The sequence below is a fragment of the Solea senegalensis genome, linkage group LG17 (genome assembly GCF_019176455.1).
Source record: "Solea senegalensis isolate Sse05_10M linkage group LG17, IFAPA_SoseM_1, whole genome shotgun sequence".
In the NCBI taxonomy this organism is placed as follows: Eukaryota; Metazoa; Chordata; class Actinopteri; order Pleuronectiformes; family Soleidae; genus Solea; species Solea senegalensis.
This window is the reverse complement of record NC_058037.1, coordinates 11104363-11132291: the sequence shown is the minus strand read 5'-3', so window position 1 is coordinate 11132291 and position 27929 is coordinate 11104363. Positions and strand designations below refer to the sequence as shown.

General features: G+C 42.3%; 1 protein-coding gene across 8 annotated transcripts in view; it reads left to right on the top strand.

Moving 5' to 3' along the window:
- Positions 1 to 27765, top strand: part of syne1a (spectrin repeat containing, nuclear envelope 1a) — a 117763-nt gene extending 89998 nt beyond the window's left edge. For 4 of the 8 annotated variants that reach the window (XM_044048907.1, XM_044048904.1, XM_044048908.1 and 1 more), the window contains 50 exons: positions 5 to 196; positions 869 to 1000; positions 1173 to 1273; positions 1383 to 1533; positions 2062 to 2190; positions 2293 to 2466; positions 2611 to 2826; positions 2977 to 3078; positions 3169 to 3282; positions 3399 to 3599; positions 3717 to 3890; positions 3977 to 4108; positions 4265 to 4461; positions 4657 to 4789; positions 4925 to 5107; positions 5230 to 5379; positions 5533 to 5709; positions 5812 to 5967; positions 6059 to 6214; positions 6297 to 6467; positions 6583 to 6716; positions 7218 to 7422; positions 8091 to 8273; positions 8419 to 8565; positions 8701 to 8855; positions 8953 to 9100; positions 9184 to 9278; positions 9375 to 9609; positions 10014 to 10208; positions 11449 to 11574; positions 12714 to 12872; positions 13593 to 13751; positions 14086 to 14252; positions 16670 to 16832; positions 17469 to 17656; positions 17844 to 17994; positions 18554 to 18736; positions 18836 to 18973; positions 19265 to 19456; positions 20039 to 20354; positions 21104 to 21172; positions 21555 to 21688; positions 21795 to 21921; positions 22051 to 22262; positions 22790 to 22996; positions 23296 to 23424; positions 23861 to 24124; positions 24216 to 24305; positions 24859 to 24917; positions 26662 to 27765. In XM_044048907.1, coding sequence (XP_043904842.1) covers positions 5 to 196; positions 869 to 1000; positions 1173 to 1273; positions 1383 to 1533; positions 2062 to 2190; positions 2293 to 2466; positions 2611 to 2826; positions 2977 to 3078; positions 3169 to 3282; positions 3399 to 3599; positions 3717 to 3890; positions 3977 to 4108; positions 4265 to 4461; positions 4657 to 4789; positions 4925 to 5107; positions 5230 to 5379; positions 5533 to 5709; positions 5812 to 5967; positions 6059 to 6214; positions 6297 to 6467; positions 6583 to 6716; positions 7218 to 7422; positions 8091 to 8273; positions 8419 to 8565; positions 8701 to 8855; positions 8953 to 9100; positions 9184 to 9278; positions 9375 to 9609; positions 10014 to 10208; positions 11449 to 11574; positions 12714 to 12872; positions 13593 to 13751; positions 14086 to 14252; positions 16670 to 16832; positions 17469 to 17656; positions 17844 to 17994; positions 18554 to 18736; positions 18836 to 18973; positions 19265 to 19456; positions 20039 to 20354; positions 21104 to 21172; positions 21555 to 21688; positions 21795 to 21921; positions 22051 to 22262; positions 22790 to 22996; positions 23296 to 23424; positions 23861 to 24124; positions 24216 to 24305; positions 24859 to 24917; positions 26662 to 26944 — 8154 coding nt within the window. In that variant the 3' untranslated portion in view covers positions 26945 to 27765. The remainder of the gene's footprint in view (positions 1 to 4; positions 197 to 868; positions 1001 to 1172; positions 1274 to 1382; positions 1534 to 2061; positions 2191 to 2292; positions 2467 to 2610; positions 2827 to 2976; positions 3079 to 3168; positions 3283 to 3398; positions 3600 to 3716; positions 3891 to 3976; positions 4109 to 4264; positions 4462 to 4656; positions 4790 to 4924; positions 5108 to 5229; positions 5380 to 5532; positions 5710 to 5811; positions 5968 to 6058; positions 6215 to 6296; positions 6468 to 6582; positions 6717 to 7217; positions 7423 to 8090; positions 8274 to 8418; positions 8566 to 8700; positions 8856 to 8952; positions 9101 to 9183; positions 9279 to 9374; positions 9610 to 10013; positions 10209 to 11448; positions 11575 to 12713; positions 12873 to 13592; positions 13752 to 14085; positions 14253 to 16669; positions 16833 to 17468; positions 17657 to 17843; positions 17995 to 18553; positions 18737 to 18835; positions 18974 to 19264; positions 19457 to 20038; positions 20355 to 21103; positions 21173 to 21554; positions 21689 to 21794; positions 21922 to 22050; positions 22263 to 22789; positions 22997 to 23295; positions 23425 to 23860; positions 24125 to 24215; positions 24306 to 24858; positions 24918 to 26661) is intronic. The other 4 variants (XM_044048903.1, XM_044048906.1, XM_044048905.1 and 1 more) reach the window with 4 other exon arrangements.
- Positions 27766 to 27929: the final 164 nt, after the last annotated feature.

Below are 27929 nucleotides of genomic sequence, written 5' to 3'. Positions count from 1 at the left end.
TCAGAACATGCTGTTTGAGATCGAGCAGAAGGTGTCGTATTTGTCCGAGTTGTCCGTTCACAGTGAGAGTTTGCTGTTAGAGGGCCGGGCAGAGACCAAGGGGGAGGCGGAGCAACTCACTACTAAATTACAGTCCCTCAAAGACAGCCTCCTGGAGCTGCAGCAGATGCTGCAGGACAAACAGGTTGACATACAGGTGAGGTCACAGGTCACATGTGTGTTTTATTTCCACATAATCTCCTGGTCTATGTCTTTAATTTCCCCTTTTTCCGTGCATTTCCAGTTGTTTTACCACTTCCCAAATGTTCCTCCCTCCCCGGTTCTGTGTCATTTTTGTTGAGTTTAGTGCATTATGCAGCATTGAATACAGTATCAATAGTAGCATTGTGCAAACACTAAAGGTCATGGCACGTTCCTTCATGGAAGTCCTCTGTTTTCCACTATGGAACAACAAGAGCCTATGTGGCTCACAATGGGCCCTTAGACACCAGACAAAAGGATGCCACACTGCCACCTCATCACATGTTTACACTAAATGTACTGCATCAGGTGTGTTTCTGATGACACAACAGTTTGACCTTTGTGCTTTGTGGTTTTTATAATCCCATTTTTTGACAAACAAAGTTGATTTCACTCATAAAACAGTCTCTGTACTACAATGCAAATAAATTACAGTAGCTGTCAAAACCACTTTTTTTTGTTCAAAAAGGGATTTCATTTTATTTAATGATCTCTTTTCATATCATTGACACCTCAGCTGGACTTGAGATAAATAAAATGGATGTACCAAGCTACTCTATCCTTTCCTTTTGTCTCCTTTTAAGGCTTCTTAATGCTGTTATGTGCTGAAGTCCCTCTGTCTTTCCAGGGTTCATTGCAGGAGCAGGAGGACAGTGAGCCGGACTCGTCTCTGTCCCAGAGTCCTAATGTGCAGGACTGGCTGTCTCAAATCCGTTCAACACGCACACAGCAACATCACGACAACCTGCTTCGACAGAGGGTAACAGGAAGCTGAAAAAATATTGATATACTTAATTACGAACCGCCTGTAATTTTTTTTCCAAACTAAATCAGATTCATGCAAAATGCCAAACAAAGTGTGTTCATGCAAGATAATGAAATAAACTGCAAACTTTTTACAGCTAAATCTAATACAAGTCCTTTATTTCCAGGAGCTGCAGGAGCAAGTAGCTGAACAGCGGCGTTTGCTCCAGTCTGTGGCAAGTGTAGGGGAAGAGTTACTCAGCCAACAGACGACGCCTAATGGGGACAGGTACTTTTTTTGTCCTCTCTTCAGTCTCAACACACTAGCATTGAAATGTAAACTTCTTGTAAGACTACGAGATGTGATGTTATCACACTCCTCTCTCTCTGTCCCACAGTGAGGTGTCCATCCCTGGGGGAGTGTTGCTGGAGACAGAGATGCTGTCTCCTTTGGAACAGCTGAGACAGCGCTGGGAAAACCTAAATAAAGATCAGAGCACAAAACTGCAGCTCTCCCTGAACACCTTTGAACATGATCAACTTAGCCCGGTACAGATGACATCCACATCATGGATTAGCTTTCTAATTTTTCTGCATTCAGTTTTGTTTTTAAATGTGACAGCATTTTGAATGCGTGTAAAACGATTTAAAAAAAGAGCAATTCTGTGTGTTTTGGCATCGAGGACACATTTTCAGGACATCAATGGTTCCAGTGCATCATTGAGCCAGATACTTCTAAAGAAATTGAACAAAAGATTGGAGAGAAAGTGTACAGCGACTAGTGCTTTTCAAAGCCACTGATATATGGTTAGCAAAGACGTTTAGACACATGCACTCCACTGTAGCTTTTAACAAGTTTATTTATTAAATGAAACATCTCCCTCTCGTTGCTACACGGTTCCTGCCCCTTTTTAGTCTTTACTCCACAGTTCTTTACTCCGCATTTGTAATTTCAGTTTGACACGTTTGTTTTGACCTATTTTAAACCATTGACCTAAGGCTGATTGGTTGCATTCTGTTGGTAGTTTTTCATTCTCATGCAATTTCACATTTACCTCATTAATCTCTTTTGTGCAGGTCCTCCACAGGTCTCGTTTGTCCAGTCCTAGTATGGTGTTTCGTAGCGAGTCTGGCAGCCGGGGCGCTCAATCCCCTAGAGCTTTGTTCGAGGTTTGCAGGCAGAGTCTTGAAAGAATCGCCCAAGAGGTAAGAAGTTGATAGCAGTTGATAGCTCAAATCATTTAATTTTCAAATCTCTCACTGACACTGTTCACTATACTGAATCCATACTATTTGTTCCCCTTACAGGCCATGGGTGGTGAAAGTAAAGTGGGAGTTTGTATCAGTGGGGTGACTGTCCAACAGGACTTGTATGCTGCAGTTTCAGCAGCCTCCTCCTGGTTGGATACTGCTGAGAATCAGTTGCTTTTTGGTCCTGTGCTGCTGCTTGAGGATACAGAGACACAACTCACAAATCTAGAGGTGAGACAAAACAAACTCACCAATCACTTTTGGCTGCTTGTGCAGAAATAATATTAAACTTAACATCACAACTTACTTGCAAGTGGGGCAAAAACATGAAAACCCTTCTCGACGTAAGGTGCTGATCTTAACTCTTCTGTTCAGGGTCTGAATAAACAGCTGAAGGAAATGACCACAGAGGTGAACCAGTGCAGAGACCTGCTGGGTGGAGGAGCAGGGCGGCTGTGTGGAGGAGAGGATCAGGCTCTGATGGAGGACACCCTTGAGGGTCTGCAGGAGAGGATGGGTCTGCTGGACTCAAGCCTGGAGCAACACTGTGACAGCATGAGAGACAGGCTGCAGGAACACTCAAATTTCCAGGTATTTAATCTAGACTGGTGCATCATCTGATGTTTTTTTTTATTATTATGCTTGAGATGTGATGGTTTAAAAAGGAAAAAGAAAAAGAAAAAAAAAAGCTTCTGTGCAACATTCATGGGACTCAATATTCTTTCTTTTTGTCTTTTCCAGAATGAACTAAGGATGTCGTTCACTGCTCTGGGTGAAAGTAAACACCAATTGCTCCAAAAAATGGCAAGAGGTTTAGACAGGCCAGCATCAAAACAGATCGAGGTATGATATTGGAGAAGAGCAAATATTAAAGTGTATGTATCACAAAATAACTTATAAGTAATTTCCATCGCTTATTTTGTTCTTTTGTAGACATTATCAGAAGTAGAGGAAAGTCTGAGGGAGTTTGAGCAGAGATTGTCTGAAATGAAGACCAGAGCAGAAGGCCTACAGTCTGAACAAAATCAGGAACTACTCAAACTACAGGTAATATCAAATGTGCTGTGGAAACAGACATTGGTTTTAACCAATAGGATCTACAGTGTCCCTGCTGCTTCCCAACACTGTTATTCCCTATAACTGATATATTGTTGTTCATATAGGATGCATATGAGGAGCTGGTGCTGATGGTGGGCTCCAGGCGTAGCAGCCTTAACCAGGGCTTGTCTCTCAAGGCTCAGTACGAAGCTGCGCTTTGTGACCTCACAGATCTGGTGGACACTGCTCAGGACAAGATGGCTGCTGACCAGAAGATGACAGTGGCCTCTGTTATAGAGGTTCAGATGTTACTGGACAAGCACAAAGTAAGGAGGGCTATAGTAGAAATAGTATACATTTCAATCACCGAAATATTTACACAGAGCATAATTATGTATTTCCTCTTTAACATTGTGTTACATACATTTATTTTTCTGCTGCAGGAGTTCTTTCAGGGCCTGGAATGCCATATGATTCTCACCCAGACATTTTACAGTAAAGTGTCAAGTCTGGTGGCACAGAGGGAAAGCCAGGCCCTGGAGGAGACCATGGCTTTAGCCCACAGTGTGCTCAAACAGGCCCACAGGAGGGGAGTGGAGCTGGAGGGCATATTGGAGGTGGGAATTAGTGATTATTAGAATTGAGAAAAGAACCAGTGAACTTTTGTTTTGTTAAATAATTATTTCTCTATTCTGATGGACAGTCGTGGAGCAAGCTTGTGGAAGACTACCAGGCTTTGTGTAGACAGCTGGAGGCTGTGGAGTGCAGCATCCCAACTGTGGGTCTAGTAGAGGAGACAGAGGAGAGACTCACTGAAAGGATCAGTCTCTACCAGGTGAGTAACTTAACACAGACACACACAAATAAAGCACAAATACATGTATTCTTGCAATATTAAGTTCTTCTGACATATAAAAAAAAAGCTGCAGTTAAGTATAGAATATTCCATTTTAATTAATCAATTACTAATTAATTATTTGGCTTTTTCTAGCATTTGAAAGCCAGCCTGACTGAACATCAGCCTCAGCTGTACCAGGTTCTGGAGGAGGGAAAGAGACTTCTCCTGTCTGTTGGCTGTCTGGACCTGGAGAATCAGCTGACCCAACTTGGAGATCACTGGCTCTCTTCCACCACCAAAGTCAACAAGGAGCTGCACCGCCTTGACTCAACACTCAAACACTGGAGCAGGTGCGGCTCTGTTTTTTGTCTAAGTTTGATTGCCACTCTTATCAAGTATACAGCTCACTGAGTCAGACAATCTGGTCTATAAACCTGTATCTGATACCTGGATACTGTATATATACCCAGAAGTCTGAATACTTCTGTCAGACTCTGTTAGAACTGAATTAAAGTAATATATTTTCTTGTGTATATTAATTATAGGTATCAGAGTGAGTCAGCAGAGCTCAGCCACTGGTTGCAGTCTGCTCTGGATCGCCTCGAATTCTGGACAACCCAATCAGTGACAGTGCCTCAGGAGCTGGAGACTGTCAGAGACCATCTCTATGCCTTCCTGGTCAGTCCGGTTATCACTTCAGCAGCAAACATTTGTCAGATCCTAATATTAATTATGTTCAATATTTAGATAATTTTATTGGATGTGCAGTTAATCTCCAACCTCTCTCTCCTCTCTAACTTCTGTTCCTGATAGGATTTTTCCAAGGAGGTAGACGCTAAGTCATCTTTGCGTTCTTCTGTGCTGAGCACAGGCAACCAGCTTCTGCGACTGAAAAGAGTAGATACGGCTGGTTTGAGGACAGCGCTGGGCCAAATCGACACTCAGTGGGCTGAACTGCTGACCCGTATTCCTGTAGTACAAGAAAAGCTACACCAGGTCTGAAAATAGCACAATTTGTGGCCTTATTTTTTGATTTAAGAGATTATTTTGGATACTTTGGCCACTTCATATAAACACTGACATGCCATGCTTGACGATGCTGTATTTTGTGTTCTCAGTCGCAAATGGAGAAGCTGGCGTCACGGCATGCCATCACAGAGCTAATGAGCTGGATCTCTCTCATGGAGAACATCATTGAAGAAGACCAGGATAAGATCATGGAAGCTGTAGGCTCTGAAGTGGTCCAGAACTTCTTGCAGAAGTATAAGGTAGAAAACCGACTCCTCTGTCTCTCGTATTGGCACCACTCTAATCAAACTGCCTGCCATGGTTGGCATCAAAAAGTTTCACAGCCTTCAGCTTTTTGAAACCTTCCTCCCTCACCGCACCCTCCTCACAATGTCTCGTTTTGTATTTCACAGGGTTTCCGCATTGATCTGACCTGCAAGCAGCTGACTGTGGACTTTGTCAACCAGTCTGTGCTGCAGATCAGCAGTCAGGATGTGGAGGGAAAACGCAGTGACAAAACAAACTTTGCTGAGAATCTGGGAGCTATGAACAGAAGGTGGCAGATACTGCAAGGGCTACTTGGTGAAAAGGTAATGTTTCAGTTATTCAGCAATGAAGATTTTGACCTGAAATTCAATTTATTTTAATTTGACCATTTGTATGTTGTTAACTTGTTCTGAATTGTCTTTTAGATTCAGTTATTGGAAGGTCTTTTAGAAGGTTGGGTAGAGCATGAAAATGGAGTCCAGTCACTGAGGACCTGGCTCACACTACAGGAGGAGAAACTAAAGAAGAGACACAGGATAGAGGATGTAGCATCGGTGCAGAATGCACTTAAAGACTGTCAGGTAGAGATACTTCAGTGCTTTTAATACCACACATTAATTTTCAATTTTCATAACCTTAATTTTTCCAAAATAACGTAAACTATTCTCACAGGAGTTGGAAGAACTGGTGAAGGAAAAAGAGAAGGATTTAGAGAAAGCAGAGGAAAGAGGAAACACTCTCATTCAGAATAAGAAAGGAGCATCGTGTTCTGTTGTCAAGGAAACCCTCAAAGGGCTGAACCAGTCGTGGGCTCATTTGGACCACATGGTGAGCTTCTTGGATTTGCCTTCATTGTTATATCCGTTGTGCTGTATGACACTTACACATCCTGCCTCATCCTCTCCATCAGATAAGTCAGATGAAGGTCAGCCTGCGGTCAGTGCTGGAGCAGTGGACCCTGTATCGGCGAGCCTCAGAGGAGATTAATGGATACCTGATGGAGGGGATTTATTCTGTGTCTAGGCTGCGCCTCCTTAATGGGTCTCTAGAGGCAGTGCAACAGCAGGTGGAGAATTTAGAGGTGAGGAGTGTAGAAAATAGACCAAAAGTGGTGCATAAAACCACCCTCAAGACGTTTTACAAAACATTTTTAGTGAAGATGAAAGTAGTATTGAGAGTGTGTCTTTGTCTCAAAGAATCTGCAAGAGGAGATGGATAAACAGGAGAGCAGTCTGAGGAAATTTGGCTCCGTAACACACCAGCTACTGAGGGAGTGTCACCCGTCTGTGGCTGAAACACTCAACAGAGCCCTCCGAGATGTCAACATCAGGTAGGAGTAATGAAAACACACCAATGACCTTCAATCATAAAACTAGGTGACTAGCTGATGTAACTTTGTCCTTTTCAGAAATCAGGTCAGAATCAGAAATACTTAATTGAGATCTGGATGACAGGGGGTTTCTTTATAGCTACTCCAACTAAGAATAGAAAAATTGCACATATTCTTTAAAATTATAGAAAATCAGGAGTATAAAAAAAGAGAAGAAGAAGAATTACATTCAATAGAAAGATTACATCCATGTCACAGAGTTTTATGAAGAAACTGAATACAATTAAATACCAGTATACAGTTTATAAGCAGTAAATACAACAGCTGATCAGTCTAAAAATGAGTAAATTTGAAACAAGTGAACTGAGATTTCAAAGAGCAAGTTTTGAAAGATACATATGAACAGTGTATACAACAGCTGGAACAGTCAATAAGTCTAAAAATAAGTGCGTTGGGATTTAAATCACTACATACATAAGACTGTTTTTCTTTCTATTGTAGGTGGAACCACCTCCTGGAGCAGATCTCAGAGCAGTTGAGGAGCAGTAAGACCTTGCTGGGGACATGGCAACGCTACAGGACGTTATACAGCCACTGTGTCACAGCTGTTCAGAAACAGGAAGAACACGCTGATCGCCTGCTGAAGAGTGCGACCGACAAGGAGATCACAGAGGAGGAGACCACTACCTGGATGAAGGACTGCGATGTGAGTAGAGATTGGACAATTTAAAGTTGGTCTAATGGATCTATGTACTACTTATTGCTATGTCAATACAAACTTTACTGTTTGTGTATTTATATTTTCCTTGTTCTGTAACAGAATTCTGAAAACTTTGCCTCTCTCTGGCTCCTTTTGTTACCTAAGACCTTGTGAATTTGCTCCTAGACTCACAATGTCAGCACAATGTGAGGATTCGCAAAGCCTCCTCTCTCCACAGAATACAAAATTGCACCCTGTCCTTTTGTCTGCTTGAATGTAGTCTCACAGCACAATCTATCAAAAGCCTTTGTAGACCAGACCAAGACTGCAGCTGACGAGACAGGCCCCTGATTTACACAATAGTGGTCCTCCGTTGTTATGCTGGGCTTGTAAGGCCATGCTGAACAATGTGTCCAGACACACCTTCCTAATACTGCTAGCATGCAGTATTACTTAAATTGAGTATCAGTGTCATTCTTCATGTCTTACCAAAATACACAACCCTGGTTTTAGAAAGAATTCAGGGCAATATTATTTTCATGACTTGAGCAAAAGCATTTAGTGATCCTCTTTGGGCTTGGAAAAAATGCAAAATCTGATGGATTCTCCTGAAACCACATATTTTGGATTAGACAGACTTCTGACGGTGCTCCTAATCTGCCTCTCTGTTGCAGTTGTGCCTCAGTGAGCAGGCATCAGTGCAGGAATTGCTCCAGCAACTGCAGGCATTAGGGGAACAGCTGAAGAGCCAAGTGGACGCTGTTTCCTTTGCAGCTCTCCAGTCAGACTACCTGTCACTCACACAGCGTCTAGCAGCGCTGGAGCACGCCCTGCACAGGCAGCAGGAAGTACTGCAGGTAGGAAAGTAGAGAGGGTGAGGATGTTCTCCTCAAGCACACAATTACTGGTTTCTTCATGTATTAAAAAGAAGATAGGATTGGTACACAATAAGTTTTGTGTTCTTTCTCTCATTTATAATTTTCTGTGTTGGACTGTTTCTAGTCTGGATCGCAGTCCTGTGGCAGTTTCAGGGAGCAGTTAGAAAAATTGACGCACAATGCTGAGGAGGCTGAGGAGGTGCTGAAGGAGTCTGACTCATTCGGGTCACCAGAAATCAGTGTGGTCCAATCACGTATGGAAATACTGAAGGTACAAAAAAAACAAAACCTTGGCGTCTGTGTAACTTATTGACTCAGTCAGTTATTTTCTTCTCTCCATTGCTTCTAGCTTGACTGACCTAATTTTACACAGTCCTTCAGAAAATGTCTGATATTGTATTTCCAGGTTCACCTGTTGAAGTTGAGCAGTCTGTCTCCTGACCTAGAACGAATTAACGAGTCAGTGTACAGAGTTCCAGTCAGTGACAAAGATGTTAAAAAGCTGCAGAGTCTGAACAGATCCTGGGCTGCCCACTGTGCTCACCTTACTGAGAGGTTCAGGTACTTAAAATGAGAGTTTTTCTTCATGTTATATATTTTCTGCCTGGTTGTTTAGTTGGCGAATGTTCTGAGTGTCTCTTGCTCTGTCCCTATCTAGTAAACTGCAGGCATTGATGCTCCAGCAGCAGAGCTTCCTAGAGAAGTGTGAGGCCTGGATGGACTTCCTGACTCAGACTGAACAGAAGTTGGCGGCTGAGATCTCTGGCAACTACCAGAGTCTGCTGGAGCAGCAGAGAGAACACGAGGTCAGAAGAGCAGTCAAAATATATGTATTCTGTTTATTGTCCTTCCATATGGAGATCTGTACTCATTATATGTGCACTTGTAGTTGTTCCAGGCAGAAATGTTTAGCAGGCAGCAGATCCTCTACTCCATCGTCAGTGATGGTCATCTTATGTTGGACCAGGGACACGTCGATGACAGGTGAACACATGAACTCCTAAAACGCACACAGCCTATGAGAGTATAATCCTGCTGTGAGCAGCATATGTGACATTCTCACTCGTGTCCCATCAACAGAGACGACTTCAGTGTGAAGCTGGCCTTGCTTTGCAATCAGTGGCAGTGCATAGTGAGGCGGGCTCAGCAGCGAAGAGGCATTATCGACAGCCTGGTCCGCCAGTGGCAGAACTACCGGGAGATGGCAGAGAAGCTGCTACGATGGCTCCAGGAAGTATCTCATGATCCAGATGTTCAGCAACCAGGAGAACCAGTGGCCCTGCAGCAGGCCAGAAACCTCTTAGGTCAAATACAGGTAGGTGACGTGTTTTTTTTAAAAGTCATTGACTCCATAATTTACCTAATTAAAATGTCTATTTTTCGCTATAATTAATTAGTCTAAAATATTCATGATTAATTATTTCAATCAATATTTGTATTAATTAAAACAGGTTCATGGTGGATTAGATTTGGTTCAGTGATTGAAACCTCTACTTCACTCTGAACTAATTATTATTTTTCATCATAAATGTTTGCATTTTAATAAGGTCACTGAAAGGGCATTTGAGTCAATTTAGATACTTAAATCTTTACAGTCTATATATTTTGTTTCAAACCACTCACTCAATCACAAATCTTAGTCAACACACTAAATTAATCCTGACAAATCCAAAACTTCTTACTCCCTCTGCCATTTTCTCTCTGTCTGTGCTCCTCCAGCTGAGGGGGCGTGTGCTCCAGAGGCAACAGGGAAGCTACATCCTCACCGTGGAGGCTGGCAGGAGCCTGCTGCTGTCAGCCGACACCCAGGCTGAGTCCACCCTGCAGACAGAGCTGATGGAGATCCAGGAGAGATGGAGACACGCCCACCACCGCCTGGACCAGCAGAGGAGAGAGTTACATGGCTTGCTCAAGGTCAGACATAACTACACATTAGAATTAATGTGATGTTTATTGTTATTTGTTTGAGGTTTGCTGTTTGTTTTGTCATTTTAACAATAAGTGTCAAAAGATGTTTTTGGGGCACACCCACTTACAAATGTGCAGAAATCCTGTTTGGGTACAGGGTTTGTTGTCGGCTAGGCTGTCACTAACATGCTGCATTGAAAAAGGCGATGGCGCTTCAGTGAGCGCAGTGCAGCACAGTGAAACCAGATTATGAATTATGCAAAGTTATATTTTGAGTCTTGAAAGGAAGGAAAGGATGTCGACAGAGCGCTCTCTCACTTGTGTAGTCAGATAATGGCAGAGCATCATATAAACATGTGCATGCAATCCTCCCTTATGTACAAGCATTACAAAATGGCACAAATGAACATTTTTACTGGTGATTTTACTGGTTGAGACTGTACCAAGATTTTTGAAAGGGACAGAATGACACTGTTCAAAGGATTTTTCTCTCTCTCAATCTTCCTCTAGGAGCTTGGTAATTTTTTTCTCCGTCATCTGAGTTTGGCACTTATAAAACATCTTCAATTCTGTCCCTGTGTTTTGTTCTTTAAGTATGACTCGTAGTTGAGGAATGCTACTTAGCTGCTGTTTTTACTAACCAAATATAACCCTGCACTGCATTGTTATTCAGACCCTAAAAATAGCTGTAGTCTGCCCTTTGGAGCCTCCCTCTTTTGTTATAATGCTGTGTTCAATAATTCTCCTCTTTGCTTGTCGGCTTTTTGCTGTATCACTGTCTCAACGTGACACTTGAGAGGTTGAGAGCTAAGTGGACTATCTTTGGCATGATCATTATTGTGGCCCTGACTGCAGCCCTGGACAGATGTGTGCTTGTGTCAGCACAAGTACACAAAATGTATTCTGCAGCTGCACAATGCATTTATAACAATGTCTGTGTTTGTTTACTTGTATGTTACCTCTTTAGGACCTTTTATGGCATAAACACTTATCTTGTCAGGACCAGTAGATCTTATAAAGACCAAACCCTTGGCCCAATAAGGCAGTACCTGATTTAACCAGGGGAGCTGGTTAAGCTGGTTTGGGGCTAAGCTTTGATGTGTGGTTAGGTTAAGGTTAGGGTTAGACTTTTATTGGTTGTTGTTAAGGCTGGGAATAATGCTTTGTTCAGGCTGCCCAAATGGAATTGAATGCAGTGTTCTAAGAAGAATAGCTGTGCAAATCCGTGTGTGTGTGTTTGTGTTAGAACTGGGAACGATGTGAAAAGGGCATAGATGCGTCGCTGGAGAAGCTGAGGGCCTTTAAGAGGAAGCTGTCTGTGCTACTGCCTGATCACCATGAGGAGCTACACTCGGAGCAAATCAGATGCAAGGTGAGATCATACTACACACACACACATACATACACTTAATTTTGCTACAAGGACAAACTGAAAACAGGCAAAAGATCTAAAACACTATTTTCCATCACTTGCCGTTTGTTTTGTTTTGTTTGACCTTATTGTTTCAGCTTTCTGTCAGTGTATATTTTGTTTATTCGCCTACAGGGACGCCAATTTTGAGTCTTAATCTAGATTGAAAGAGAAGCATGTTTTTTGCCTATGATTTGTCTGTGTCATTTAGTTAGTTAGTTAGTAAAGATGTTTCCATATTTCTCAGGCAGAGATGATTCCAGGATGTTACAATGTGATAATGCATGGTGTGATTTGGAGATGAGCAAACACAAATGCTTTTATCTTCTTAATTTGCTCCAACTACAGCATGAAATATCACATTATGATCCCTCCTCAGTTTTTCCTTAACCACTGGATGTTATACGCAGTTACATTTCATGCTAGAAGCGTCCCCAGATCCCCAGGGAGGTGGAGGGCAGTGAGAGCAGCTGCACGTAATCAGCATCAGCTGAGGAGAGAGAGGGGGTGGGGAGAGAGAAAGGCAGAGAGGTTGCGTGCGCATGAGAGAGAAAGAGAGAGAGAGAGAGAGAGAGAGCATCCCTGCTTCCTGTGGGGGTGTAAGTATGTGTGCATGTGTGTGCTTCCTTTTGTACGTGTTGTTAAATGGAGACATTCTCTGGGTCCACAAATGATTACACTGCAGCACAGCCATCACAGTGATAGAGGAGGAGGAGGAGGAGATGCAAGGTTAGAGGCTTCTGTTATCTTATACTGTCTGTAACCTTGAATGTAGCCAATGCATTTTCATTGAATGTCATGTGTTACTGCCATTTTATATTATACCAAATTCTAATTTTGGCATTTAGCACAAGTCGTTTCTTTTTGGGAAATATATAAGTAAGTAATATAAGTAATATTCAGTGACAGTTTACAATTGAGGTTTTTCTTGTTACTGTTTCTGTGCTGGCAGTAGCTGCAGTTGAGCTTCAGTACTCTCTTGGTACTTGCTCTGTGGTTTTCCTGCTTCACTGTGGCTGCTGATGAAGATGGAAAGTCCCCACTGATAGGACGGTCTGACTGTAGCTTTACATCTAAGGCTCTGTCATGTCATGTGTAAGCAGGAGATCGAGAGCAGTGTGGAGGGATGGACTGATGACCTCACTTCCTTGTTCCTGCTGAGGGACTCCTTGGAGGTTGTGGTTAGTGCAGATGACATCACTGTCCTACAGGAACGCCTCCAGCTGCTACAGCGCCAGTGGGAAGAGGTCTGCCACCAGGTAAATAAGCACAGTACTCAGTACACATTCTCATGTTTTTTTATATATTCTATCATTTAAAAAAAAAAATGCTTACTTGTAGTGGTGACTTATTGGGCACCAGAGGAAAAACGATTTCTTTACCAAGTTCTCGTACATGATAAAGTTATCGCTAACTTTCCATATCCATGGCTACACTTAATGCATCACAGGATCAACACTGCTAATTTGAGTGTTGTTGTAAATATGAGAAGGAATTAAAGCATGTGTAGCATATTTTCTATCTTTATTACACACCAGGTCAGCAAAGATATTTTGATGTGCAGACATTTTTTGCTTTTAGGCTTATTGTCAATCCTGTCCATCACTCAGTGTTTATTCAAATTGGATATGTGTGTTTTTGAATACTTACATTTTTTACCTGCCTCTGGTTATTTGTTGCATATATTCCCACTGATTATGTATGTATATATGTATTTATGTATATATATATATATATATATATATATATATATATATATATATATATATATATATATATATATATATAAATACATATATACATATATATTTATGTAAATATATATATATATATATGTATATATATTTAACTAAATTGTCAAGTTTTATTACTTATTTTTTTCATATTTGGTCTGTTGTCATCACTCCATTGCTACATGTTTTCTCTTATATTATTCTTTCTGTTCATCCTGTCCCTGTCCTCCACTGTGTCCTCTGTAGCTTTCCCTGCGCAAGCAGCAAGTGAGCGAAAAGTTGAACGAGTGGGCTGTCTTCAATGAGAAGAACAAGGAGTTGTGTGAGTGGCTCACACAGATGGAGAGCAAGGTTTCTCAGAATGGAGACGTCAGCATTGAAGAGATGATCGAGAAACTGCGCAAGGTGATTTCAGCACAACCTTAAAATGACCTACATCACTAACGTGTGTATAAATGAATGAACTCAACATGTTTATTCATGCAGACGGAGAAGAAGAAGAACAGGGTCAGAGTGATAAGAAGAAAGTTGAAATTGCTCTTCCTTATTTATTTGTTAATGGCATAGTCACAACTTTAATAAATAGCAGTTAGACTTCTTAAAAACATCCTTTTGAGTGGTTTGCTCAGGAAATCTTCCTGCAGTCAGTTTTAATGTCAGTCTCATTTTGAACACACACTGGCGCTGTACACCACACTGACAGCTCCCCATGTTAACCAGCTCTGTGTTTGTACCCCAGGACTACCAGGAGGAGATCAGCGTGGCTCAGGAAAACAAGCACCAGCTGCAGGTTATGGGTGAACGCCTGGCCAGGGCCAGCCAAGACAGCAAGGCAGCCGATATTCAACACAAACTCAGCAAAGTCAGTGAGCGCTGGCAACACCTGCTGGACCTTATTGCTGCCAGGTGGGTGCACAAAAATCTTATAAACAGGTGGCGAGTGTTATTTGACAATATAGTTTGTGTTGTCTCTGTGAATGTGGAAAGGAAATGTCCTGAAATGATAGGCTGGTATTTACCTGCTTTTGAACACCTGGAAGTGAAAGCTATTCCTCAGTTTGTTTACACTTGACCCTAAACCTCCCTCTTTGTATAACTCCTTTTATTGGAAAAGAGATTATATTAGTGGAGGAATGCTTCGGTCTGGCTTTGTTTCCCTGGTAACCTTCCCACGCTGTAGGACATGTAATGGGAAATTCTTTTTCCCACAATGCTGCTAAGGCATTTCCTGAGCTCCTCACTGGTGTCAGTGGGGTTTCCACTAAGTGGAGCTGCAAACCAAGCAAAGAAGTCACATTCCTCATCATTTGTTCTCTTCGAGCCTTTTTTGTCACTTGGCTTTTCTGAGTTGGAACCAGTTAGCTACTGACTATGACAATCCAAAATGTAATGTAGACTCTATCTATTTATTTGTTCTGTGTTTATTTAAAGGGGATAGAACATATTAGAGAACACCATACACAGTGCATATGTAACTATGCTAAAGTTAACTGCTAATTTAAGTCCATACTCCCTTGACAGTACATATAATTTGTCAGCGATATAGTTATCACTGGAAAATAAAAACTCCATCCTCTGTATGTTGTTGTAAATTTAAACAACCTTTGGCTGTGACTACCTCTGCTTCCACCACCCCAGCTGTCCTCTGGTTATGGCCCTCTGGGTCTGGGACTGAGTGTGACCTCATACAGACAGCTGCACTCTCTTTGTCCCTTATATCCGTCTGTAACAGAAAAACAACAAGGACAGGGACTCTGCAGCTGTCGTGGAGAGCAGAAATCCTTACATATTAGCTTTAAGTAATAATTTTTTTCTTGTGGGGGGAATTTCTTAAAAAAAAAAAAATAAATAAAAAAATCTGCTCCCTGTGCACTAATATTTATGTATGGAGCCAGCAGTCTGTACTGCTGTTCTCACTCCCTCTGTGTGTATTTGGTGTCTGGTATGCCAACACAGGCCAGCTCTGTGGCACATGCCTGTGACTGTAGGTCTCTTTTTAGAAACAGCAGCACTTGTCACTCTTAGGCACACACACACATGCCTGTTGCAGTTCTCTTTTTTAACCATGGCGAGCAACAGTTGATAAGTCACAGTTGTGCCACCCAACCACTACCTGCTGACCCTCCCCCTGCTGCACAGACAAGAGTTTACAAAAAGCCCCGCGTGGAGCTCGCAGATGAAAGTGAAGAGTGTTTGGAGCTACACCGTAACGCTTTCTGACATTACTGTTGTCGGTAGGAATTTTGCACCCTCATGGTTTTGGATTTAGGGACGGATACTATGGCAGGGTGCCCGAGTGAGGAGTATCTGCCAGACTGCGACTGCGATGTCAACAGGCAGGACAAACTTGACTTTTATGGTTTTATGTTTTGTTGTTTTTTTAAGACCGACCGTACAGGTTTATAAAGGTGTACAGCCTTTACAGCACTAAAATAGTCTAATGCAGTTGTTGCTTTAGCCAGCTTGTCTGTGTTCCCAGCTCAGGGTGGAGTACAGTAAGATCCAAAAAGATTAGAGAATAGTAGGCATGTTAATGTCAGTGTCAATAAAGCATTTAAAATGAGGGGTTTATTTAGGCCCTGTGTTAAATAATGTCCAAAGCTCTGCACTCGCTTGAATGTACCACGTTATGTTGTATTGTGACGTGTGGAACTGAGACCATTCCGGTCATGCCGGAGTTGGAGGTAATAAATCTTTCCTCTGACCAGTGCAGTCAGTTTTAGTGTATAGTAACTAGGTGGAGTAGACCTTACTCAACTTGTCCATTGTTTTTGACTTAAGTTTGTTTACATAATAATTCAGTCATTCTCATCATGTGTGGAAGATAGAATTGCATTACTTACCAGGGTGAGGCGTTGAATGTTAAGCTCAGTGTGTGAGCTGTTGTAAGAGCTGGATGTTGTTTCATTTTAAACTTGATTCACATATTATAGATTGCAGTTGTCAGAGTTAGGAAATGTCTGGCATTTGCAGATCCAAAATGGCCCCCAGTTGTTGTGTAGGGGTCAAATAAGGTTTTATCACTTACCAACATAAATTTGTCCAGCATTGAAATAATAATTCTCATACTTTGTCTGTGTTCGTGCACATAGCATGCATTTTTGCCTTATTGTTTACATGGTGTTGATATAATTTGCAACTCTATAAATATCATCAGAAATAAACATTATTTATATCCTGATAATGTTAAATGACATATGGCCATATGTATTTCAACTACTATTTATGCTTTTAATAGTGATATAACTTTATTAGTAAATTGTCCAATAATCTGACAACATATTTTGCTTCATATGTTGGCTCTGGCTTTGTCTCACTAACAGGGTCAAGAAGTTGAGGGAGACTCTGGTCGCCGTGCAGCAGTTAGATAAAAACATGAGCACCCTGCGTTCCTGGCTGTCTCACATTGAGACAGAGCTGTCCAGACCCATCGTCTACGACACCTGTGACGACCAGGAGATTCAGAGGAAACTCAACCAGCAGCAGGTAGATACCACCACACGTACACAATCATGAGCTGTGCACATGAAGAGCAGAAAAAATAGATATACTGTTGTTTACAAGCTTGAATAACTTAATTCTCTTATGTAAGGACTATAAGCATACTTATGCACACTGGTATATATTATATGTACATATATATGTCCATTTTAGTCAGTTCTTCAATTGCAACATGCAAACTCCACACAGAAACTGGCAGTCTTCTTGCTGCAAGGCAACAGTGCTAGCCATGTGTTCCACCGTGTGGCCCCCTGTCAGTTATAGATATTAAAATGAATACTAAGAGCATAACAATGTGACTCAGGCAGAGATGGTGGAAAATGAGCGGCGGCTTAAGCTCTTGAGGAAATCGTAGCATGACTCATGCCTCCATCTCTGTTGTTAGCTTAAAACAAGCCCACAGTAGGTGTCAGTGAACTTCAAATCTGGACACTGAAACCCACTGACCTCTTTCTCTCCAGCACACAAACACGTAGTTTCCCAGGCCGACTGTTCTTGCTGCATATTGTTGGGAAGCATTTGGTGAACTGCAGAAGTAACAAAACCCACCCTTTTTTGCAACTGATGAGAGGGTTTTTAATGTATAATAATGTTACAGAGAGATCTCACTTGATTTTTTAGGAGCTGCAGAGGGACATAGAGAAACACAGCACAGGTGTGGCGTCCGTGTTGAACCTGTGCGAAGTCCTGCTCCACGACTGCGACGCCTGCTCCACAGAGACGGAGTGTGACTCCATCCAGCAGGCCACCCGAGGGCTGGACAGACGCTGGAGGAACATCTGTGCCATGTCCATGGAGAGGAGGCTCAAGTCAGTGCTTGTTGGATAAATGCTTATATACTGTATTCACATGCATTAACTGGTGATACAATCTAGATTCCATTAGATAACCCTGTTGTTTGTTTGCAAAGGGTAATCATAGATAGTTGGGAACATACAGTACATATCAGAGAATTAGTAGTATTGTAGCCATAACATGGGTGGATATTCTTTGCAGGATTGAGGAAACGTGGAGGTTGTGGCAGAAGTTTCTGGATGATTACTCCAGGTTTGAGGACTGGCTGAAGACCTCAGAAAGAACAGCAGCGCTGCCAAACTCCTCTGGAGTTCTTTATACTGTGGCAAAAGAGGAGCTCAAGAAGTTTGAGGTGTGTTTTGTTTTTTTCACTTTTCAAGATCAGAATGTGTCACACCTGCTTTTACACTGTTTACATGCAAACATTTGTGAGTGCACGAGAAAGGAAGACAGACACAAGGTTTTCAGTCGTCCAGGTCGTAGTCCTCTCCATTCTCAAGTGAACGTGATTTGAAGTTAAAAAAGAGCTCTAGTCCGACTTTTTTATTTCTCCCTGTGAGTTGCATCGGAACACAGAGAAAGTCTCTGCAGGGTAGAGGATACAGAGAAAGGGAGAAGTGTCATGTTACTGAAACTCATCTGCACTGGTCTGCTCAGCTGCCACAGTCCATCAGTGTGCACGTGCACATTCCTGCTGGCTCACTGTCTGGCCTGGGCCACTGCCATCTGCCCTGCTTGTGCCACATTACAAACCTCAACATTAAATTCCTCAGTGCACTACAGGATTCTAACAGAAAGCTGATTATTGTGACGTTTAAAGCACAAATGTAATATTGCATTTATAATGTTTTAAAGAGAGCCTTATTGACTTATTCCTAGCTTTAAAGTGTTCTTGTGTGTTTTGGTTGCAGGCCTTCCAGCGTCAGGTGCAGGAGTGTCTGACGCAGCTGGAGCTCATCAACAAACAGTATCGCCGCCTGGCTCGTGAGAACCGCACCGACTCCTCCTGTCGTCTCAGAGAAATGGTTCATAATGGAAACAAGCGATGGGATAACCTGCAGAGAAGAGTAGCTGCCATCCTGCGCAGACTCAGGGTAATATCATGTTCTATTATCCTCTAGTATAGTAATTTTATCCTACAGCTTTATCAAAAAGTAAACTGAGTATTGTTTTGTCTCTCTATGTTCATGCAGCACTTTATCAGTCAGAGGGAGGAGTTTGAGACGGCGCGAGACAGCATCTTGGTGTGGCTGACGGAGATGGACCTCCAGCTCACTAATATCGAACACTTCTCTGAGTGTGACGTACAGGCCAAGATAAAACAGCTCAAGGTGAGATGTGACTCGATGTTTTAATACTGTGAAGATTTTGGAGGACGCAACAAGCCGACATGATACAGAGCACAGTCCACAGTGTGTTCTAGTTTAAAATGGAATCTACCATGTTATCTGCTTTATTATATCCAGTAAGGTGTAGCTAAACATCTGCAGTTTATCAAAACAGAACCTTTTTCTCTTTGAGATATAATATAGAAAAACATTTCAGTAATGATATCACTGTTAGATGAAGCTCTCCTTTGTTCTAAACCTGTGCTGTGCTGCATGTGTGGGTGTGTGTTCCAGGCGTTCCAGCAGGAGATCTACCTGAACACGGGGAAAATCGAGCTGGTGTTCAGACAGGGCGAAGCTCTGATTGAGAAGAGCGAACCTCTGGACGCAGCTGTCATTGAGGAGGAGCTGGAGGAGCTGCAGAGATACTGTCAGGAGGTGTTTGGGCGAGTCGACAGATACTACAAGAAACTCACACGGCTGCCTGTGAGTGCAGATACACAAGCGACTTCATCATGTAGCGCGAAGAAAACCTGAAGTGATGTTGTGGCAGTAAACTGAAAAAGCCCTGTATAGACATTAGGGATGGGTCATGATTATCAAATAATCGATGCGTCATTTTTATTTTTAAAAGTCGATTAGCGTGTGCAACTATTACGTTGACGTACAAAGCCAATTTCCTTGCATTTCATAGAAACCAGTGTATTGTATTCTGCATTAGATCAGATGGATCTGATGGAGGCGGATCTCAGAGGTGGGACTACTATATAGTAGAGATGTCTACGATTGCCCACCCCGATTCCCTAATATACATTACTAAATGTTCTCTACAGCTGTCGTCATTCACCTCCTGTGACATAGTGAAAACATGTGTCAGCCATAGTTTCACACTGACAGATGGCCAGGAACAAAATGCAAACTGTTCCAAAATATGTCACACTGACATGTTAACAGTCATTACACCACATATAAACACCTCCCGACCTGCATTCTCCCACTTAATGAAATTTAAGAATGTTTACAGTGTGTGTGATCTTCCATGTTCTGTGTGCATTCTCCTCTCTGCAGCTGGCTGACGATGAGCTGGACGGTTCAGACAGAGAACTTGACATGGACGAAAGTGCCGACCTCTCTGAGCTTCAGTGGGGCGACTCTTCTTCACCGCAATCGTCCAGTCGCCAAGCCACAGCTACGACCGCCATCCGCGCCGACCGCTCCGGACGAGATACCCCTGCCAGCGTCGACTCCATCCCGTTAGAGTGGGACCACGACTACGACTTGAGCAGAGGTTTGGAGAGTCCTGGAGGACGAGGTCATGGAGAAAGAGGAGGGCAAGAGGAGGAGGAGGATGAGTATCTGAGGACAAATACCACAGTACTGTCAGGTTGGTCTGATTTTACATAATGTGTTATGGATAGTGGACTTAACGTGTATAATATGCCGATTTGTGGTGCATGGAAATATGAGAAGTTTTTCCATTGTTGATTCTGAAGTACATTTTAGGACATTTTGCATGAAAGAATGATATAGTTTTTTGGCAAATTTGTGACCATGTTGCATTGTTGTATTGTGCACTGGCTAAATTTCATTTCATTTGTCTTTAATTCAGTGCACAGGTCAGATTTCTCTGCAGTCGAATGTACATCATAGACGATTAAGGAAGTTTCCTGTAACAAATGATTAATGCAAATACATTTACTCAAATTTAAAACATGTAGCCGGCAATTTAAAACAGATTAGATGAAATAAATAGAATGTATTTGATAATTTGAAGTCAATATCTTTGGTCAAATAGAATTAGTTGAAAATGTGTCAGTTGTAAGGAAGTAGTAACTGCTGCTTTTCCGGTGTGGAAAACAACATGACACTCCAGGAAAGTATACATTATGGTGCAGTATTTATTTTTGCTTCATATATTCCGAGTATTGTTTCAACAGGGAAGCTTTTGAAAGCTTTTTGAAGTGTTCTGCTACTCAAACATTCACGTAAAATAAGATATATAAACAAAAAACAAAAAGTGATGGGATCAGTTTCCAGAAATCCAGATCTGGCATTAAGACATCAAGGCCAATAAAAAAGATAATGCTTTTAGTCACATTATAGCCAATACATGTTGTATGTTTCTATTCCCAGATGTAGTTATCCCAGAGAGTCCAGAGGCCTATATAAAATTGACTGAGAACACACTGAAATCGTCCTCTGGTAGGCAGCTTCAATGGAGCATGAATTAAAGGAGCATGCCACAAATAAAACAAACCTTTTTTTAACACAAGTCTGTTACCACCCATCGTCAACGCTGCATGACCCATCATCAAAATAAAACTTTGCGCTTCTCTTTGCAAAGATGACACCATTGCATGCTCACTAAATATACTACCTTTTTTCTTTTTTTTTTGCATTTAACAGCTAATAAAATTGTCCAGTGGTCAAACCTTGATTTGTTTTCTCCTTTTCTGAAACCATTTTACATTTTCTTGCATTCCAGATTAATGCATGCCATTGCACCGTCAGTCCACACTCGCTGCATGCTAATGAAACCTTAACCCTCCTAGTTCCTCCTGACCTTGTTGTGACCTGTGTGTAGGGGAGCCAGATCAGCTGGAGGCCAGTCTGAGGCAGCTGGATCAGGCTCTGGACGCTGGACGATATCACCTCCAGCAGAGAGAGGCCAACGCCAACCGCTCCAGCCCTGAAATTGACTCCACATACATGGGCTATGTAAGTCCTATTCATTTTTACTTGTTTAAGTTTATGACATCAGTCATCCGTGTGCCGAAGCTAAGTGTAGAAAGCATCATCTAGAAATGCTTTTGTCGTATTCCAGATGCGTTTGATGGGAGAGTGTCGAGGCAGCATAGACGCTGTGAAGAGAACAGAGGAAGAACTCACTGAAGACGAGGATGACATGCCAGGCCTCAACAAGCCCACCAGCACAGACACTCAGAGCGCTGGTCAGTTATAAATACACACACACACACCATTTTCAAACACTGCAGGAGGACAGATGGCCTCTTCATGTAAATCCAGAATGAACTGATGTGTTAACTGGATCTATGAACCTTTTTTTTTTTTGCCTCCAGGTGTGATTGAGCGCTGGGAGCTGATCCAGGCTCAGTCACTAAGCGAGAAACACAGACACAAACAGAACCTGCAGCAGTGGCAGCAGCTGATCTCAGATGTGCAGACAATGAGAACCTGGCTGGGTCAGTCTGAGGCGGAACTGAGGCAGCTGCGAGGGCTTGAGCTCAGCACTGACATACACACCATCCAACAGAGAATCAAGACGCTCAAGGTTAGTGTGTGCTACACGTGCATCTGTTTCAATTACCGTAGTAGAACAAACATTTGACGAGAGATAACTTTTTTTTCCCACAACTCAGTTCTGATTTTGCCAAATTCCAAGTGTTATTTCCTCTTATTATCTCTGTGATAATTTATCTTTGCCAAATATGGATCGTGCAACCACCAGATTTCTTTGTCAGTCCATGTTGTTTTACAGTAGTTTGCCAACCATTGGTTTTGTTTTAATGTCCTACTTCACATTTTTGGGTGCCGATCACTTTGCCCTTGAACTCACCCTCACATATTCAAACATACCAGTCCAGCTGTTGCTGCCTGTGCAAAACATTAGGCAAGATATCACTATTCTATAAATGAGAAGCATCTGACACATCCTGATCATCACAGTCTAATCTTGCTGAGCTATATCTGTTGGCAGTTCAGCTATTCTCAGCCTTTTCTATCCAGTAGCACGTCATGCTACACTGTGTTGTGTACATGGTCTCATTAATTCCTCACACTCATGTGTCTCGCTCTCAGGAGCTGCAGAGGGGCATGGACGCCCACAAATCGGAGGTTCTGTCCATCAACCTGAGCAGCGCAGACTTTCTCCAGACAGAGCCCGACTCTGAGGAAGCCTGGGAACTGAGGGACACGCTGAAAGAGATGAACTCGCGCTGGGATCAGCTCGGTAACTCACTGGAGGACTGGAGGGAGGAGCTGCAGAGGGCGCTGATGCAGTGCCAGGTATAAAAAGATGCAAAAATATATATATTTTTTTAAATCATTAGACATTGTTTTGTTTCTGAGATTAAAATTGTATTTATTGTATGAGTGTATGTGCCTGTGAAGGAATCTTTTAGATTTCATACTATGTTGAATTGTTGTCACCAACAAGGATTTGAGATAATCTATCTATAAATGTTTCCTGTATGAAACCAGGAGACTTAATACAGGAGACTTAATACTGACATTTTATTTATGCACACACGAAACTGTAATAATAAATAAAAAAGAGACGAACGAGGCTAACTGTGTCCTTTCAGGAGTTCCATGAGATGAGCCATGGTCTGCTGCTGTGGCTGGAGAACATCGACCGCAGGAGGAACGAGGTGGTGCCAGTCCCTCCCAGAGTGGATCGTGAGACATTACAAGCTCATCACAAGACTCTCACGGTACTTTTCTCCACCTCTGGCTTTGTGTACATCAGGCTGTATTTGAAGTGTCAGCTTATATATCACGCTCACTGTGAAAAACCTAAAAACCTCTTTGATGCCCAAAGCTGACTTTAAGGTCCACAGAGTTTGGAGAGGAAAGTCAAATTTGTTCAGATGGTCTTCAAAAAGATTTTATAATTGTATTTGTATATTACTTGTAGGAGCCTAATTGCAATTCATGTTGAATGTGATAATTAGCACATCATTTCATGTTTATGTAGATTTTTGTGTTTGAGAGTGTTTTATCTCATGAAGAGATGCAGACAAACGGCTTCTAAAAATAGGAAATCTTCTTTATAAGACTACAGGAGAAATATTCCAGATTAGATTCAGTGATAATAGAACACACACACACACACACACACACATTAACGGCTCTCCCTCTTCCCTGCAGCAAATTAAGCGCGAGCTGCTGGACTCGCAGCAGAAGGTGTCTTCCCTTCAGGAGCTCTCGTCGCACCTGCTGGTCAACACGAGGCCTCAGACTCTGCTGCTGCAGTCACAAACCCCGGAGCAGATCCAGCCGCTGGGCAGCGAGTGTCTGGAGGCTCAGGAAAAGGTGCATGTGATCTGGAATAGGCTGAGGCTGCTCCTGAGGGAGGTCAACTCAGACCTGGAGGGTCTGGAGAGGAGACTAGAGGCTGTGGACGTACAGCAGGTCAGAGAGTCGTGAATTTATGATATAGAAATCTCAAAATCTTTCTCTCTATTAATAGATATTGACTGTTATTTTTTGATGATTTTTTCAGGATTCTTTGCCGTCGCCTGCTGTCAAATCAGAAGTCTGTGGATCAGCTGGTCCTGTGACAGACGTGAACGTCCAAAGCCGCAAACGACTGGTAATGTTTTACCTCATGTTCTCCAGCAGGGGGAGTCATCATGGTCACCCAAACATTCTCCGCTCTCCTACCCCTCTATTTAAATGGTTCTCCCTTTGCAACAGCTCTGCTAACATGTAAATGAAAAGTTTATTTTTGCTTGAGATGTTTTATGCTGCTCCTCTCCCCACACCATGTTGATCTGCTAAAGTTTTTACAAGAAAACCTGGCTTTTCTGTTTAGTAATGGAGAGATTGATATTGTATTTTAGAAGAAAAAAATGTTTTATTGTTAATAACAAAAGGAAACATATTTGATTTATGTTGGGGGGGGGGTTTAACATGACTTTTCAGGATTTAAGTCTTGAGAAGCCAGATTTCTTGGGTCTAAAAAAAATCAATCACTGTCATTGATTATGTTGCTGCTCCTTCGTTTGTTGATGATTCTTTCTTAAGCAAAGTTATGGCTCTATTTATGTTTTGTTTTCTGTCATCTGAGCCTTGGTCTTGATTTGCCCTTGACTGAAACATTCTTTTTCTTTCTTTTACCCCTCCCTGCTCATTATGTGGTACAGCCCCGAGGCAAAAGTAGTCAGGCCCACCCAGGACACGCTGAGAGCGGCCCGCGCCACAGGTACCTCTCTCCTGGACTCTAGAGACATGGGATGCTGATGGAACCAAAGCTACAGCCAAATGGAAGCTTTTTTTTTTACAGATTTTGCTAATTTAAAAAACATTACATGACAATCAGTCATGTTTTCCTCATTGGGTTTTAATTGATAAATGGCTTCAGGCTTTAACCCTGTGTTCCATGATCCTCCCTGACTCTAGAGGCCATGTTACCACCTCTGAACCGAGTGGGGAATCGCCTACATCAGGCTGCTCCCTTTCTCCTTTAAATGTTTTATTTCGCTGCTCCTCTTTGCCTTTGCTTCTCTTTACACTTCATGAAAACATATGTTTTGCTTCTCCTTTCTCAGAGTGACTTTGTAGAACTCTCCTTGCCCACTAGATGGCATTATCTGAATCCCAGTAACCCTAACCCTCCCTCCTCCTCAGTCCTGGTTCCTTGAGCTCTGTTTTTCTTTCTCGTGTTTCCCTCCTGTTTCATTCTTTTCATAGTTGTAAAGGCAGGATATGATGCTTACGCTCCTGCGGCTTTTTCCTTCTACCTTAACTCCCACTTTCTTTCCTTTGTTTCCTTTCCAGACTCCTAACTCACTCCCTTCTCTGACTGTGTCATTCCATTAATGCCAACAATAACACACAGGCCAAATACTCGGCTACTACTAAACTAGTCTTGCCATGAGTGTTTGTCGTGTGTGAATTTGTATCCCACTCTAATGGGCTGTGGAAATTAAAATCTAACAGAGCAGGAGAGGTTGCCTGGCCTTAAAACGCTAAGCTACGTATGTAAACGTGTTCACGGCAGCTCTTTTGTTAGACAATGAATGAGATTTGCTGCAGAGTGAGCGACTGGAGGCGTGTCGGTGCATCTGACCTTCCTCCAGCCTAAAGTGAGGATGAGTCGCAGTTAAGAACATGCTGTTCCTCTCCTCCAGTCTTGGCTCGAGTGGAGTCAGTCTCCAGGGAGGCATTTTGTATTTCTTCTGCTTCTGTTTGGAATGAGACGTGGCATTGAACTCTCACACACTCGGCTCGATCAGTCCACCCCCCGCCCCCCAGTGAGACTCGGTCAGCTACTTTCAAATGCTCATCCTTAAAACTTTTTCTTGTAGTGTGTGCTGTGCCTGTTTTGTGTGTTTGTGCAGGTCCACTGTACGTGTAACTCTGTGTTCAACTTTGTGACTCTCGTCTCCTCTCCTCTCTCCCGTTAATGTTGTCAAGTGTGTTTTTTTGACATGACATGAGTAACAACGTATTTGCAAAACATCAGAGACATTTCCTTTGACATTTCCAATGAAAAATGTCCATCCCAACTCTCTTAAAGGTCCAGTGTGTAAACGTGAAGATAAACTCATACTTAAAAAGTGTACAATCACCAGATTATGAGAGTCAAGTTCGCTCTACTGAGGTTGCCATTGTGTATCATCATGTTTTAACCGTAGCCTACAATGGACAAACTAAACATTGTTTGAGTTTTGATGCTAACTGAAGGCTACATAGGTTCTGGGAGGGAAATTCAGCTGCATTTTTACACACTGTACCTTTAATTTCTCCAAAAGCAGAAATTCATTTTTGATGTAAATTTGTACAGTGACACAATTGTGATTTTGGGTTAGAGGTTGGAGCATTCTTCACAACAGAAATGCAAACAAAAAAAAAGGCATTTTTAATAACAAAGCACTGATTTGCAAATACTAAGAGCTCAGGTCTGTTCTGTGTCCTGTCCAACTCATGTCTGTGTCTTCCTGCAGCCGGAACAGATCACCAGGCGCCGCTGGCTGCGTTTCCTCCCGTTCTGACCTCCCGGATGGTAACGTCTCCTCTTCGACCTCGTCCTCCACCTCAAAGGGCCAGTCCTTCCTGCTGCGCGTCCTCAGAGCTGCGCTCCCCGTCCACCTGCTTTTGCTGCTCCTCATCGGTCTCGCCTGCCTGGTGCCCATGACCGAGGAGGACTACAGCTGCCACCACGCCAATAACTTTGCTCGCTCCTTCCATCCAATGCTGCGTTACACCAACGGACCTCCGCCCATTTGAGGAGCACATGAATTTCGTAACGTACTGCTTTGCCAATGACTCAGCTGACTCCTGTGAATGTTTCTTTCTTCACTCCGTGCCCTAAAGCTAAAAACTATTAACCCCTGCTGGAGAGCCACATCCATCATGAAGTGTGTCAGAGAAGATATGAAGACCCTCCCTCATGAACGTTGCACATCCATTCTCCTTTAGTCACCTCAACCCTTTAAATCACCAACTCTCCAGAATAAATGGACCTTTCCATGGAGTCTCCTCCCTCTCCTCACCTGAAATGTATATATTATTTTTTCAAGGTTTCTGAAGAAGCCTGTGAACTCAATTTAAAAAAAAACAACAAAACAAAGCACTATATATATAATCTTATATTTTGGGAGCCAAAGTCGACCATGCTTTTTTTTGTCCATGATATCCAGTGCTGCTACTATTTATTTAGTGTTAAATCAGTTCATAGATTGTTAGTATTGATGAAGATGAAGCTCCACCGCTGTGGGACATTGACCTGTTAAATTGTCTAGACTAGAATCAGTTTGAATCATCGTCCAGGAGAAGAAAACACATTTGAAGAACGCATCAAAACAAAATGACTGAAACAGCACAGAAGCAAACTCAACAGGAAGGATGAAACTGAGCTTCTCTTTTTTTTTTTTTTGATTGACACAAATGGAAAGACCCAGTGTTAATCTGAACCTCGAGCACTGACGCGAGCACCGTCTATGGTACTGCACTGAAGCCGTCCAGCCAACATGGCCGACTTCTTTCCCCAAGAGCCAAGGCTTATGTTCCTGTTTTTAATTTCAGTATTTAATCAACCGGAGCCGATATGAAAAAAACAATGTGAGCTCTTTTGTTTAAAAAAACAAAAAAACAAAAAAAAAACCTGATTTGTAAATTATTGTTGAAATGCCTTTAAATCCAGGGCAGTTATTTTTTTATCTTCATGTTTGAGCATGCACTTGAAAGTCCTCATGCACTTGAAAGTCCTCTG